This window comes from Pagrus pagrus (assembly GCF_965226575.1).
Source record: "Pagrus pagrus genome assembly, chromosome: 15".
Classification (NCBI taxonomy): Eukaryota; Metazoa; Chordata; class Actinopteri; order Spariformes; family Sparidae; genus Pagrus; species Pagrus pagrus.
The window spans coordinates 453,177-469,529 of record NC_140199.1 but is presented as its reverse complement, the minus strand read 5'-3'; the positions used below and the strand labels follow the sequence as shown (position 1 = coordinate 469,529).

At 43.2% G+C, this 16,353-nt stretch overlaps 2 protein-coding genes across 2 annotated transcripts; both read left to right on the top strand.

Moving 5' to 3' along the window:
• Positions 1-550: 550 nt before the first annotated feature.
• Positions 551-4,514, top strand: LOC311271000 (uncharacterized protein). Its single transcript, XM_084376322.1, has 2 exons — positions 551-758; positions 1,928-4,514. Exons 1-2 carry the CDS (start codon positions 585-587, stop codon positions 3,683-3,685), a joined length of 1,932 nt encoding a protein of 643 aa, XP_084232448.1. The 5' UTR covers positions 551-584; the 3' UTR covers positions 3,686-4,514.
• Positions 4,515-4,688: 174 nt separating this feature from the next.
• On the top strand, positions 4,689-16,104 carry apmap (adipocyte plasma membrane associated protein). The gene is made up of 9 exons (XM_084376334.1): positions 4,689-4,932; positions 5,977-6,093; positions 7,969-8,084; positions 8,465-8,557; positions 10,159-10,275; positions 10,369-10,543; positions 10,830-10,964; positions 12,838-13,030; positions 13,688-16,104. The coding sequence occupies exons 1-9, from the start codon at positions 4,841-4,843 to the stop codon at positions 13,895-13,897; spliced, it is 1,248 nt and encodes a 415-aa protein (XP_084232460.1). The 5' UTR covers positions 4,689-4,840; the 3' UTR covers positions 13,898-16,104.
• The last annotated feature ends 249 nt before the right edge of the window (positions 16,105-16,353 follow it).

Below are 16,353 nucleotides of genomic sequence, written 5' to 3'. Positions count from 1 at the left end.
ATAACATATTCCATCATAAAATGTAGAATAAAAGACATTAACATTTTAAAAACAGTAAAACCTTCAGATCAAATGTTAAAGTTTTTGTAATATTTTGTTATTAAATTCTGTTTTATTTTATGTTTTACATTCAGAACAAAAAGCAATGAAATGTATTATAACTTCACTGATTGGTTTCATGAATTGAAATTTAATTTAATATAATTGTATTACATGAAAGTGATGAAACTTAATTTAAAGTTTTATTTTTTTGTTAGGGTACTTTATTTATTTATATCTCTTCTGTTACAAACACACAAGAGTTTATATTTTTAACATAAATACATTAAATTAAATAAATAAAGATAATGTAAGATAACATAAAGTATAATTTAGTGGAAAATAACTTATTCAAATGATTAGTAAAAGCGTTTTATTGTTTAATTCATTTTCACCATGTCAGCTGTATGTTGTTGTGACCTCCGGCCAGCAGGGGGCCACGTCCCCGCACTCGTCCTGTCGTAAAACCGCCCGTCAGTGAACAGGAAGTGTCGTAAACTCCTCAGTAATGGCGGCTCAGTGACAATAACAACACAGCTCCTCTCATGTGTTCAGGCTTTAGTTTTAATTTCTTGTTAAACTTTATTTCATGTTTAATTAAAATGTCGTCGAGTGTGGAGCAGCTCGTGTCCGCCATCTTGGAAGAGTTCATGTTGACGGCGGTGGCTGAAATCTGTCAGAGACTCAAAGAGAGACAAGATGAGAGATCAGAGACTGAGGTCAGACTCACACACTCAGACTCACACAGACTCACACAGACTCACACACTCAGACTCACACAGACTCACACAGCATCACACAGACTCTCACACTCACAGACTCACACAGCATCACACAGACTCACAGACTCACACACTCAGACTCACACAGACTCACACAGCATCACACAGACTCACAGACTCACACTCACAGACTCACACAGCATCACACAGACTCACAGACTCACACACTCAGACTCACACAGCATCACACAGACTCACACAGCATCACACAGACTCACACTCACAGACTCACACAGCATCACACAGACTCACACACTCACACTCACAGACTCACACTCACAGACTCACACAGCATCACACAGACTCACACACTCAGACTCACACAGACTCACACAGCATCACACAGACACTCACACTCACAGACTCACACTCACAGACTCACACAGACTCACAGACTCACACTCACAGACTCACACACTCACACAGCATCACACTCACACAGACTCACACTCACACAGACTCACACACTCACACAGCATCACACTCACACAGACTCACACACTCACACAGCATCACACTCACACACACTCACACAGACTCACACAGACTCTCACACACCTACATACAGAGTTCATTCAGCCACTGAATCAACACATTGTAAACACATGAAACTGTTCATGAGATTATTTAACTTTGTGTCAGAGAGAAATATTTATTATATATAAATATTATATTTATTTCATTTCTTCAGATGTAACTTGAGGTTTGTAGCTTCAAACAAGCTTGAAAATTGAATGTTGAATAAATCAGTGTTTTTATTTGAAATATTAAGTGAAGTTTTTAATGTTTAACAAGTTGACTTTATTTTTAAATCTTAATCTGGAGAAGCTGAGAAATGTGAGCCTGAAGTAACTGAAGCGTCACTTCACATTCAGGCTGCTCAACAAGCTGCTGTGACCTTTGACCTCTGACACCAAGTTTCATTTGCCTTTTTGTGTATTTTGTAGTTTTTATATTTTGGGTCGTTTTCTCTGCTCTGCTTGTCTTTATATCTTTATATCCTATTTTTTTTTAGAGGTGCTTTTTGATTCAGTGTGCGTGTGTGCATGTGCGTGTGTGTGTGTGTGTGTGTGTGTGTGTGCGTGTGTGTGTGTGTGCGCGTGCAGGAGGAGCTGCTGGCTGTGATGAGGAGACTGTGTGAGGCTCTGCTGCAGGAGCTGAGGAGGCTGCTGGAGGAGAACCAGCAGCAGGTGATGACCTCTCTGTCTGCAGAGGAGCCTCAGCAGGACTCCGCCCCCCCTGCAGCTGAAGGAGACGCTCAGGTGGAGATGAACCACCAATCAGACGCTCCTGCAGTTGAAACCAGCCAATCGAAGCAGACTCCTGCAGCGGGCAGCAGACGGAGCTTCAGCTGTAGCGTCTGCAGCAGCAGCTTCTCCAGACTGACCAACCTGAGCGCTCACCTGCGGGTCCACAGCAGAGAGCAGCCCTTCACCTGCCCCACCTGTGGCAGAGCTTTCTCCGCCCGCAGCAGCGTCAGAGTCCATCAGCTCACTGTGCACAACAAGCAGCGGCCCCACAGGTGTTCTCACTGCGGGAAGGTGTTTGGCACCCGCAGCCACCTCAGGACACATCAGACGTCCAGCTGGCAGCACCGCAGCCGGCCGCTCACCTGTCCGGCCTGCGGCAAGATGCTGGCGGCGAGGTGCTGCCTCCACAGGCACCGACTGACCTGTCAGAAGACAGATGACAGATTCAGGTGTGCAGAGTGCAAGAAGGAGTTCTCCAAACACAGCTACCTGTCGGCTCACCAGAGAGTCCACCTGAAGGACAAACCCTTCAAATGTCCCACCTGTGAGAAAGGCTTCACCACGCGCCGCAGCGTCCACGTCCACCAGCTGACCGTCCACAGAGGACTGAGGCCGTTCACCTGCAGCGTCTGCCGCAAGACATTCAGCCAGCAGAGCGGCCTCACAGCTCACCTGAGGACGCACACAGGTGAGCGGCCACACACCTGCGAGCAGTGCGGGAACAGTTTCTCCAGCAGGAGCAGCCTGTCGGTCCACCGTCGCGTCCACACCGGAGAGAAGGCCTTCAGCTGCGACACCTGTGGGAAGAGCTTCAGCGTGGCCGCCAACCTGCGTCGCCACCAGCTCGTCCACTCGGGCCGCCGGGCTTTCAGCTGCGACGTGTGCGGCAGCAGCTTCACACAGGCAGCACACCTGAAGGTGCACCGTGCCGCGCACAGCGGTGAGTGGGCGTTTATCTGCAACGCCTGTGGGAAGGGCTTCAGACAGCGCAGCGCGCTGCTGGTGCACGAGCGCAGCCACGCTGGCGTCAAACCATTCAGCTGCAGCGACTGTGGAAAACACTTCTCCTCCTCCACGTCCCTGAAGCGCCACCAGCTGACACACACAGGACAGAAAGCTCACACCTGTGACGAGTGTGGGAGAAGCTTCAGCAGCGCTCAGGTCCTGAAGACTCACCTGCAGTTGCACGGCGGCAGCAAGGCGTTCTCCTGTGACGTGTGTGGGCGTGGCTACAGCTCACTGAGCTACCTGAAGATGCACCGACGCAGCCACTCGGAGGGGAAACTGTTCAGCTGCGCTCAGTGTCAGAAAACCTTCTCCACGCAGGCGAGCATGAAGCTGCATGAGCGCACGCACAGCGGAGAGAAACCGTACGTCTGCGAGGTCTGTGGGAAGAACTTCAGCGTGTCGCAGAACCTCGTCAGGCACAAACGCGTCCACAGCGGAGAGAAACCATTTGAGTGCAGCGTCTGTGGGAAGAGATTCAGTCAGAAGAACAACCTGAAGACTCACCAGCTGGTTCACACGGGACAGAAACCGTTCAGCTGCTCCTCCTGCAGCCGGAGCTTCACCTCCAGGAGGAGCCTCAGAGAGCACAAGTGTGTCTCCACCTGACAGACGAGACGAGAGACAGACGGACGAGATGAGAGACAGGAGAATGTGTCAGGAAACTGTGGAGCAACAAACTGTCTGGACGGTCGCAGTATTCTGACAACAACTGGATGAAGTTTTGGAGAATGTAACATCAGGAGAGTCTCTGAAAGTACTTGAATTTATAATAAAAATCGTTCATATTTAAACTTGGTTGTAGGTTTTAGTGACTCTTCAGATGCAGTTTATGATGTGGTTAAAACTCCTCGTTATTTTTGTTCAAGTGTCCAAGAATATTTAGTATATTATACTGTCTGTTGCTGCAGTTCTCAACAAATCTGGAGGACATTTTGTGATTAGAGAGGACATAATAAATCCAGAAGTGTGTCTTCAAATGCTTCAATTTAAAAAAACTAAAAATGAACATTTTGTCAGTGGACCCTGGTGCTTCAGACCAGCTCTCCACTGTAATACTCACTGATTTAACAACATAGAAATACATTTTGCTGCACGAGGCGGACATTTTGTTTGTGATAAGTGCCAGATGTATTTATTTATATATTATATATTATATATTACAGCCAGGGTTTTATTTTGCTGTGCTGGTACGTCATTCTCATCCTGAAAATCTTTGGAAAGAAGTGTTTGTTCAGTCAGAATGAAACTGACATTAAAGAATAATAATCTCCACTCATTTGTAATTTTGTGTGAATATCATAAATAAATAAACACATTCAGTAAACAGAAGGTTCAGAGTCTCACAACAGACAACAGTCTAAACATGAGGAGACACTTAATGTTCATGGTCCTGTTATTTTTTACTTTATTTTATATTCAACGTTTTTCTTTTTTAATTCATTATTTCCTTTTACGTCGTATATCATATTTTAAAAAATATATTTTTCTCTTTGGTTTTTTAATTAGTTTTTTCCTTTTTACATTTTATTTTAATAAATAATCATTTTTAAAATGAGGCGTTTCTTGACACTTTTATTTTGAAGTGTCAGACCGGAAGCTGCCAGTCGTCGTTGTAAACAGGTTCGGTGGGATGTGTCGGCGCTTCTCTCCGGGTTTACTCCCTCTGTACCCGGGTTAAACCTCAGCGCAGCGTTCCGTTCCAGCTCCAGACCAACAGCCGAGCAGAGCCGAGCAGAGCCGGGTCAACGGACCGAGTCCAGCATGAATGAGACGGAGGGGCTCCGGTTCCGGCGGCTGAACAGACCGCAGGTCATCACCGACGAGCTGCCGGAGCACCGCTACAAGGGATCCGGGTAAGGCACGGAACCGGGACGCTTTCTGACCCTGGTCCCGGGTGGACACAACCAGAACCACCTGAAGTAACGCTACCCGTGATGTAACGTCGCCGTTACCGTCTGAGCCTCGTGGAGCTCAGAGGCAGCAGCTGATCGATTATTGATAACAGGAAGTGATCATCATTCAATCGTCGTCCTTCAAACCGGAAACTGAATTCAAACCGATCAGGAGCAGGAAGAGTGATCAGGTTATTGATCACAGCGGCTGAGAGTAATCTGATTAACTGATAATCAATACAGAACTGATCATAATCCTCTGATGACGCGTTCAGGGTTTAAAGTTTATTCAACTTTTAATTTTATTTATCTTTACATATGACGTCAGAATAGATTAATTACTTTGAACATTTGTTTACATTTAGAACATTTGTTGACATTAAGATATGACGCTATAGAAACGTGTTATTTCAGCACTGTTAGCTTTGTTAGCTAACAAGACAGCTAAGGCTAATGCCGAAGCCACGCCCCTTCCGGTTGAATCACACATATGATGTTTGTCAGTTTAAAAGATAATTTTCCAGATCATAAAGTCATAAAGTCATGACTGATGACAGTTCAAACAGGATCAATACATTATCTGTCACAAAGGTTTGATCAATAAGGTCCATGAGGTCCACTGGAGGGGGCGGGGCTTCTGCACTGTATATCAAGTCAGAGCTAGCTTAGGAGATAGCCGCGGCTAGCATTAGCAAGAGAAGAGGACTGAGAATCGATCCCTGAGGAACCTCAGAGAACATAAAGGACAGAACTCACTAATCAATATAATATAAAGTTAAAATGAAAGATATTTGTTAAAATATTTATAAGTTGTCGTTTTCTTACTTTATCTCGCATGTTTCAGTTTGAAGTCTGAGAACGAGCCTGAACGTAACATGAAGAACACTTTACTTTCTGTGAACAACAACTCCCATGATGCCTCGCTGCTTGCTCCTCTGGTGTTGTTTGATTGACAGAAATCAATGCTGTGCACTCTAAAGCTCCTGTCATCGTTTCCTGTCTCAGCACCTACAGCGGGAAGGTTTTCCAGGTGACGCTGCTCTCTCTGGGCGGCTTCCTGCTTCTTCCTCTCCTCGTCATCATCCTCATCCTGGAGTCTCCCATCCACCCCGAGGTGTTCAGGTGAGCCTGCTCAGTTCACCTGTGCACTGCAGGGCAGGTGCAGCAGACACGATGTTAGTTACCATGTGGGACTGTCTCCATCAGATCTAAAATTGATTGATAGATTTTCAGCTCCTGGTTCAGTTCAGTGGTTTTGAATGTGCCCTGTTATATTTCATCAGCTTCCTCCTGCAGAGTTTTAATGGAAACGGTCCGGGCAGAACTTTGTGTCGTGTAAACTGGACCTTTCTTCAGATCTCTTCACCAGAATCTGTGGATCTGTTGATTGATGAATTGTTTGTGGCTCCTCCGTGTGTCGGTCTGCAGGAGGACTGAACTCTGTGACGCTGCAGCTGCTGAATATTTGAACTGTTTGCTGCAGACGTGAATATCTGCTGACTCTGCAGCTTCTGCTGGTTAATAAGTCATGAAGAGAAACGTTTGCTGCAGATTTATTTCTCACTTTAATATCCTGACGCACAAACTGAGATATGAAACGTTTCACTCAATTATTTTACAGTGAAACTATTTTAATCTTGAAACAATATTAAAAGAAAAGCGCGACTCTCCATCAGAAGATAAAAAACTGATTTTTCAAACACGAATCAGTTTGTTTCAGGAATCATGTAGAAATAAGACAGAAAACAGTTGATTTGAGTCCAGCTGATGTTTTCTTTTGTTTTATAAAAGACTTCAGACTCAGGAAATATTACAACAGACATTTATTTTCGAGCCACTGTTGAAAAAAAAATCAGATAATTCAAAAGTATCTTTGACAATATGTCAAGAAAAAGTTTCTTTTTTCTGTAAAACGTTCTAGAAAAAAGTAAGAGTCAAAGAAGAGAAAGTATTCTGAGAGTGAAGTTTAAATATTTTAAGAATAATAAACAAAATGCATGGAGTGCTGCTCGGGTGTGAAAAGGTGTCCCTCTGGTGCTCTTCAGTTTAGGATCCAAGTAGAACTCATGAGGAAAGATCTGAGGCACTCAAGAGGGTGATGATTAAAACGTTTATTGGTACATGGCTAATCTAATAAAAAACATGCCAACGCGTTTCAGCCTAAAAGGCCTTCGTCAGGGCAAAGTGTTTGTCAGTCAGCTCTGCTCATTGTTAAATAGGTAAATATTAAGTTTGGTAGAGGACTGAGAAATGACTTATTTCTCTCTCTAAGGACCCAGAGACAACAGAACTATCAGTCCTAAAAGAGAACAATTACAGAAAGGGAGAGATCCAGTTCACCATTCAAACCTGGGTAATGTGTAGCTTTCAGTGTATAAATCCAAAATGACTCTCTTTGTAGGAGTGTTTTGAGCCTGTCTCCACCCCTGAGTGAGTTTTCTGTGCTCTACACCTGATATCTTTAAAGAATTACAACTGCCATGATTTGCGTCTTTATGAGCAGCCATGGGATATTGGGGATTGCCAGTTCTTATTGCGTACTTATGCTCAGCCAATCTTGCCTTCAATTTACGCTTTGTTCTCCCAATATAGAAATTTTAAGAATAATGTTGCTTTTAAAAAAGAAATATTGAGAAAGTCACAATATTTTATTTACTTCTAGAAAAAATGTGGAGTAAGAAAAGTTCTGATAGTTTGAGAATGAAGTCATTCACTTAATGTTTTCTAGAAAAAAGGTTGTAATATTTCCATGATTGGGTTCGAATATGTTGATTAAAATAAAAAGTATTATTTTCTGTATTATATATTATTTATTATTCAGACGTACATTTTCAACTTTATTTTCATAATATTGTGTTTAAGTTTGAGAAAACTGGATTGTTGATATCTTGATATTTTTCGTCATCACTGACAGGAACATTGAAACTCATTAAATTAACTAAAGATTATTATTCTTTATAATTTCCTGCCCCCTGCTGGTTGTTTTGTGTCCTGCAGTCTGAAGGAGCCTCCGGTGATGAGGGGCTGCTGGGAGCCGAACCTGAAGCTCCGAGAGGCTCAGAGACTGTTTGAAGACCAGATCGTTGGACCGGAGTCCATCGCCAACATCGGAGGTCAGTTTAGTTTAATTCAGTTTCATTGTTTCGATCAGTTTAGTTCAGGTGAGAAGTGAAGAGACACAGCGACTCTCTGACCCTGTTGGAACGAGGTTTTAGTTTCATCAGATTTCCTCATTTTATTTTCCAGCTGTAGCCACTGAACCAAAGGTCAGAGGTCAGAGGTCCCCGTCCTGCTGCAGTCACAGTGACCTGAGTTCATGTCGAGCTCAAAGTTTCCAGACTCACATTTCTAAAAGTCACAATAAAACCTTTTTTCACACAAACAGCCTGATTCAGTCTGACGTCCACCAGCAGTTTGTGTTTACAGCCTGACGATGATGAAGACCACGAAGAGGAGCTGAGAGCTGACAGATGTTTGTCTCTTCTGTCTGCAGATGTTTTGTATTCTGGAACAGCTGACGGGAAGATCGTGAAGCTGGTCGGTCGAAGGATTCACACGGTGACGAGACTCGGAAAACTGCCGTGTGGTGAGAAAACCTGAGGTTCAGTTTGATTCAAGGTTCAGTATGATTCAAGGCTCAGTTTGATTCAAGGTTCAGTATGATTCAAGGATCAGTTTGATTCGAGGCTCAGTTTGATTCAAGGTTCAGTATGATTCAAGGATCAGTTTGATTCGAGGCTCACTTTATTTAAGATTCAGTTTGATTCAAGGCTAAGTTTGATTCAAGGTTCAGTTTGATTCAAGGCTCAGTTTGATTCAAGGTTCAGTATGATTCAAGGATCAGTTTGATTCGAGGCTCACTTTATTTAAGGTTCAGTTTGATTCGAGGTTCAGTTTGATTCAAGGCTAAGTTTGATTCGAGGTTCAGTTTGATTCAAGGCTAAGTTTGATTCAAGGTTCAGTCTGATTCAAGGTTCTTAGTTTTAGTTCAGATTAGTTAAAGTTGGTTAAATCTAGCTGGGTTCAGATTTGAACTGATTTAACTCAGTTGGTTCAGTTTTCCTCAGTTTAGTTTGAAGTTGATCTTCCTTCATTTAGTTTAATTATACTTTTGAATTAGTTAATATTTTATTTTGTGTGTTTGACGAGCGCTCCGACCTTCGACCTGCTCACATCAACATGTTTCCTCTCTGGTTGCTTCATTCTGGACTGTTAATGTTCAGTCAGTTTCTCCACCAGCGAGTTGAAACAGTTTGAAGCAGCGACGTGTTGAAATCTGTTCTGACTCTGTTTCAACACTCAACACACACCAGACCTCCAGCAGACACACAGTGTCGACACAAACACAAATCATTCCTCCAGTTTGTTAGTTTTACTTGAAATCAATAATTCCTTCTCATCTGTTATATAAAGTTTATAAAACTCACTTTACATTTATATAAAAAGAGAAAACACAAAATGAACCTGGAACTTTAATGAGGAAACAGTTCAGCTGCAGGAGTCGGTTTTTATTGTGACACAGGAAGTCAGAGAGCTGTGAGGACACACTGAAGAAAAGACTGTTGACTGCAGGCAGGTGTGAGCCAGCAGTCAGTCTGACTCACTGAGGCTTAAAATGATCTTATTGTGGCGGTGCCTCAAACAGGAAACACTCAGTAACTAGTTTCAAACCAGTGATTTATTAAAACTGAACAAATGTCTCAGGTAGTAAAAAGACTTATTGCCATAAATCTGTTGCTAGGAAACATCTGACCAATCAACAGCGATCAGCCATGTAAACAGGAAGTGAGTGCAGCATCATTATTCTTATTAAAGTTCATTAAACTGAACTGTTGTTTCTACATGTGACTCTGACTTTGTTTCATTGTTTCTGCATTGGTGTAGAAATCTGTTAGCAGGAAACATCACATTAAGCTAAGCTAACACATCTTTATTACAGTCCGATCAGAAACATCAACAATAGAACCTCTTTTACTGCTCAGTCTGAGTGGGTCACATATTAGCATGCTAACGTTAGCGCTGCCTGATGAGAGTAACAGCAGTGATGGAATGTAACAAAGTACTTTTACTCAGATACTGAACCTGAAGATGAGACGTGAATGAAATCAAGTTATTAGGACTCATCCTGAGTGTCTGAACCAAACTTCATGATAATTGATCCAGTGTTTACGGCTGTGTGTCCTGCAGGTTCTACAGAGGACGAGTCCAGCTGTGGGAGGCCGTTGGGGATCAGAGTCGGACCGAACGGGACTCTGTTCGTAGCCGACGCTTACCTGGGAGTGTTCGAGGTCAACCCCACCACAGGTGAGTCAGCGGTGTCCGTTCAGTGTTTGGTCACTTCGACCATATTTACATTGATTCATATTAATAAGCGTTGTGTTGCTGTTTTCTGAGCAGGTGACGCCACCAGGCTGGTGTCGGGTGGTCAGGTCGTTGCCGGCAGGAAGCTGTCGTTCATCAACGACCTGGCCGTGACTCAGGACGGAAAGAAGGTGTACTTCACCGACTCCAGCAGCAGGTGGCAGCGCAAAAACTACCTGAACCTCATCATGGAGGCGACGGCCGACGGACGGTACGATCGAAAATCAGTTATTCACCAAAGATCAGAAAGTGTCCGGGGCCTTTATTTGTATCAGGTTTATATTAGAGGCTTTTATTTTGATCTCTATTTAACTTTATTTTATTTTGTAGAGCGTCCTGCTGGAAATCTTATTTAATGTTGTTTGTCACACGCTGCCATGAGGCCTTATTTTGTTGGTTTTGATTGGTGTCGAGCTTCTGTTATTGAAAGTCCACACTTCCTGTCGATGTTTCACAATAAAAGCCTCGTGGTGGCTCACCTCTGTGTTTCCTGTCAGAGTGTTGGAGTACGACACAGAGAGCAGAGAGCTGTCGGTGGTGATGGAGAACCTGCGATTTCCAAACGGGATACAGCTGCTGCCCGACGAGGAGTCGGTGCTGGTGGCCGAGACCACAATGGCCCGGATCCGCAGGTAACCTCACTCACCTTGACCTCCAGAACTGCCAGCTGGAAACAATGTTTTTATTAGACTGTTAATTTAACACGGCAGGTCCAGACGTCTTCAGGAAGTCGTTTCATCTCTGTGTGAACCGCAGAGCGACTCTAGAGAACAGAAAGCACGTTTCTTTAAAAACACTCGTTATAGTTCTGTTTACATCAACATGTTGAACACAGTCTGGTTCTGTTGTGAGCTGGAGGCTCCACCATGAAGCTTCACAGACTCAAATACTGTAAAATAAAGTGCTGCGCAACATTAAGATAAAATAAATAGAGTCAAATAAAAACAGCTGATTTAAAGCGCCAGTGTGTAATACTTGGAGTATTTAGCGACATCTAGTGGTGACGTCCAGATCACAACACTCCCTCTCCGAAGCTACAGTGGCCCCTCAGGGACAAGAAAGTCATTTTACCAACTGAGCGATGAGCAGACGTCTCCTCAGTTCATCTGTCACATGAAGTCTTTGACTGTCTTCATCTCTCAGCTCATAATATCTCAGTTATGTCTCCACGAGTCGTCTCACTGCAGCAGACGAGGAACAGGTCTAAATAAATGTTGCTAAGGTAACAACACAGTGTATGTATATATATATATATATATATACACACATATATGTGTATGTATGTGTGTATATGTATATGCGTGTGTGTGTGTGTGTATATATAGTCAGCTGTAATCTGTAACGTGACTCTGATCCGTCCAGCAGAAACAAACATTTGATGTTTACTCTGGTCTCCATCTTGTTTCTTCACAGATTCACGCTGCTGGTTTTTTCTGGTATAAAATAATCTGATCATCAGATCGTTTCAAACTTCCCACCATACACAGAGTTTGTCAGGAAACAGCAGCAACACTTTAATTAACACAAACGTATGAATCTTATAATCCATCTCTGACACGTCTGTTCTGCTGGAGGCTGCTGCTTGTTTCACACTGGACCTTTAAAGTTCTGCTCACACGACATGAAAGGTTCTAACATGAAGTTCTGCTCAAGGTGATTAAATAAAATTAAATCAGGAGTTAAACCATGAACACATCAAATGAATGAAATATAATAACACAAGCTGCTCCACAGACTGATGTACGATAGAAACTGTAATAGACTAAGACGTTATTTTAAAGCTCCACGTAATGAAGTGAGAGATGTGACTTCCTGTGTGAGTGATGAAGGTTATATAACCTCTGTGATGGAGGAGCACGATGGCTCTCCCTGTTGCCATGGAAACAAGCTGCTGGCCTCGTTTTAACCGTGTGAAGAGTGTGTGTGTGTGTGTGTGTGTGTGTGTGTGTGTGTGTGTGTGTGTGTGTGTGTGTGTGTGTGTGTGTGTGTGTGGTGTGTGTGTGTGGTGTGTGTGTGTGTGTGTGTGTGTGTGTGTGTCGGGTCAGTGGTTCTGGTGGGAGCTGTTGGTTTATTTTCATCCTTCCTGCTGTGATGAAACTCTGCAGCTGAATTCACTCTGAAAATACACAAATACAACTTTATTCATAACAAATGTTGTAACATTGATACGTTTTATACTTTAACATGTTTATGTTGTGATCAGTTATTAAACACGTCATTAATGTTTATTACAGCTGATAAAACGACATTTCAGATGTTTATTAATGTTTTTACATGTTTTAATTGATTTAACATCAAGTCTTTCATGTTCACAGACAAACATTAATAAACATGTTAATATTCTGATTTACATGATTAATATTGTGTTGGTGTTGTCAGAGATCTTCTAGGCCTTACAGATGTATCACTCCACCATAAATACACTTTGCGTTTCTTTCCTCTGTGAGGAGACATTTGAGAACCGTCTCTGAGTGTCTCTAAACCGTCCTCGTGTTTCTGGATCAGGGTCCATGTTGCCGGTCTCAACAAAGGTGGGATGGACACGTTCGTGGACAACCTGCCCGGTTTCCCCGACAACATCCGGCCCAGCTCCAGCGGAGGGTACTGGGTGGCCATGTCCGCGGTGCGACCCAACCCCGGCTTCTCCATGCTGGACTTCCTGTCCCAGAGACCCTGGATCAAGAAACTCATCTTCAAGGTAACACAGACACACAGGGACCAGGACCAGGACTCCTGCTGGTCCTGGAGCTCCTGGAACTGTTGACATGTTTTCAAGGATGTAGAGGAAGTTTAGATGTCAGTCAGTCCAGAGGAGCCGCGCTGCGTCCACGTAGAGGTGATGACAGACTCTGTATTCTGATTGGCTGCTCTGTTGACCCAGACGGACTTCTGTCTGCACTCAGACTCAGAACTCAGAATGTTCTGGAAGTTTCCAGGATTATTGCAGTTACATCACATTCTTTCACAGTTCAGACTTTATTAATCAGTCTTCATCAGGGCTGTAGCTCAGGAGGTAGAGCGGGGCGTCTAGTGATCGGAAGGTCACTGGTTCTTTGAACAAGATACTGAACCCCAAATTGCTCCTGATGAGCAGTTGGTGCCCTGCATGGCAGCCTCCGGCATCAGTGTATGAATGTGTGTGTGCATGGGTGAATGGGTGAATGTGGCATGTATTGTAAAAGCGCTTTGAGCTGCTGTAGAAATGCAGACCATTCACTTTTAATCTTACTTCTTCTTTCCTGCCTTTTTCCTTCCCTCCCTCGTTCTGTCTTCACTTCCCTCCGTCCTCTCACCTTGTTCTGTCTTCACTTCCCTCCGTCCTCTCACCTCGTTCCTGCTCTTCCGTCCTCTCCAGCTCTTCAGTCAGGACGTCCTCATGAAGTTCGTCCCTCGGTACAGCCTGGTGGCGGAGCTCCACGATGGCGGCGTCTGCACTCGGAGCTTCCACGACCCCAACGGCCTGGTGGCGGCCTACGTCAGCGAGGTCCACGAGTACGACGGCAGCCTGTACCTGGGCTCCTTCCGCTCGCCGTACATCGCCAAGCTGGACCTGCACAAGGTCTAAACGAGGCGAGGACGAACGTACAGACGGATTCTCTGTGTGAGATGAGAATGAAGTCTGAACCGGGGCGGTGATGTCGTGATGCTGCAGGAGGAGGTTTAAACACCATCACTGGGTCGGGTGGAGGTCGGGTGGAGGTCGGTCAGAGTGACACTTCAGGATGAACCTGAGAACTTGTTCTGCAGAAGGAGAATCAGAATGACACCAATTAATAACGTCACAGTGTCTGTCAGCTGATCTGTCTTACACTCTTCATTAATCTCACAGCAGAGCTGAGCATCAAACTCTCATCACATTGATTACATCAGCAATTAATCAACTTGTCTCTTTAAAATGTCAGAAAACAATTAAAATTCTCATTATATTTAGTTTATGAGCAGCAAATATTCAGTGAGAGGCTGAAACTCTGAACATGGTCGACATTTATATTCGTACAAAGAAACAATTAATCTACAACAACAGACAGAACACGAGATCACCATCATCACCATCATCATCATCATCATCACCATCATCATCATCATCACCATCATCACCATCATCATCATCATCATCATCACCATCATCATCATCATCACCATCATCATCATCATCATCACCATCATCATCATCATCATCACCATCATCACCATCATCATCATCATCATCACCATCATCATCACCATCATCACCATCATCATCATCATCATCACCATCATCACCATCATCATCACCATCATCACCATCACCATCATCACCATAATCATCATCATCATCACCATCATCACCATCATCATCACCATCATCATCATCATCATCATCATCATCATCACCATCATCATCGGACTGATTGATGAATACGTACAGTTATTATGTCATCAACACTCTCTGCTGATCAGCTGAGCGGTTAATTGATTGATAGTTGCAGCTGTCTGATTGATCAGGTAGCTCCTGATTCAAACACACATCCACAAATCTTTGGCTTCTTTTACTCATTAAAAAATGTTTCTGTAAAGAAATAAACCTGTTTACATTTTTGAGAGTGAGGAAACAGAAACATGTTGGTCACTGACTGAATCTCAGGTTCTCCAGGTTCTGATCGGGACGAGTACCAGTAGATTTCAGACGATGCTCAGCCCTGGAGTCAGTCTCACCTGGTGGAAAGAAAGACAGGAAAGTTGCTTCACAGCTAGCTAAAGTTAATGAATTGCTCACTAAGTGATTGGCCTAACACTTGTATGTTAGCGTGCTAGCTAGCTCACTCAGTCAGTATATATTAATAAGTTAAGGAGGGTTTCATCCATCCTGATGTTCATGTTTCCCTCGTTGATGTTTTGAGACTCGCAGGTGATTCCTCTCTACCTCCACAGCTAACCGTGTGTCGCCTGGGTTAGCCTGGTTTCTGCTACTAGCTGCCATTTCTCACTGTAAACCTCAGCTAGCTGCTCAAACTGTGGTTCAACACCAGATGAGCGTCAGGAACAAAACTATTTAACTATAAGATATCCTTATATTCCTACACCATGAGCACTGCACTCGTTGTTTCCAAAGCTAAAATGTTTTTTAATGACTGAACGACTCATCTGTTGATCTGAAGCGTTTCAATAAGAATCAAGTGAGAGCGAGAGAGTTGTTTCTTCACATTCTGTCAATAACTGTAGTTAATTTAAACAGATGTTCTCACATAATGCACTTTTAACAGCTTCGGTTTGCTAACATGGCTAACAGGCTGCAGAAATGCTAACGTGGCTACGGAGTCGTTTCAAACTGGTTTAAACCGTTTAAACTGCTTCAACGTGTTTTATTCCAGTAATCTGAGTTTAAACGATGTTTTCTTCACTGATGATTATTTTGGGGCTGCTGTCTTTAAAACACATTTATCTCGTCTAGATTCTTAATTAACTTCATATTCATCTCAGTTAAAGTCGTCCTGTTGGCTTCACACCAGTTTCTGTTTTCTAACACACTTTGTTGCTTCAGTCCAGATTATCTGGATTTAACAGATAATAATAATAATAATAATAATAATAAAGAAAACCAGCCTGACGATCAGATCCACATCTGAAGACTTTGAGGTCCCAAAAGTAGTTTCAGTCTCATCAGGATGTTTTTTGCACTCTGATCTTCTGTTTGAGTTTATTCTCGTGTATTTGTAGTTTCTTCCTCCTCCGACGTGACGACAGACTGAACTTCTTTGAATAAAACTGAATAAAACCTGCAGTTTTAACGACGCATGTCTCTGTGATTTAATACAAACTCTTTAAAAAGTTAAAGTCTGAAGAAGTCCAGCTGACTGAGGGACCGGTTAAAGGACAGTTCCACTTTATTCTTCTTATTTTGGTAGTTTGGGCCAAATTTCTATACAAATAAACTACAGAATGAGGTCATGAAGTACAACATGTTATAAGTTATTAATCATCTTATAAATACTGTGAGTGATAGCACAGAAACAAAGAGCTCTGATTTAATACACTGCTTGC

Coding starts and splice junctions, on each gene's coding strand:
- LOC311271000 (XM_084376322.1), top strand. CDS start 585: ATGTGTTCAGGCTTTAGTTTTAATTTCTTGTTAAACTTTATTTCATGT. Junction 759..1,927: donor ATGAGAGATCAGAGACTGAG/GTCAGACTCACA, acceptor GTGCGCGTGCAG/GAGGAGCTGCTGGCTGTGAT.
- apmap (XM_084376334.1), top strand. CDS start 4,841: ATGAATGAGACGGAGGGGCTCCGGTTCCGGCGGCTGAACAGACCGCAG. Junction 6,094..7,968: donor ATCCACCCCGAGGTGTTCAG/GTGAGCCTGCTC, acceptor TGTGTCCTGCAG/TCTGAAGGAGCCTCCGGTGA. Junction 10,276..10,368: donor CGAGGTCAACCCCACCACAG/GTGAGTCAGCGG, acceptor TTTTCTGAGCAG/GTGACGCCACCAGGCTGGTG.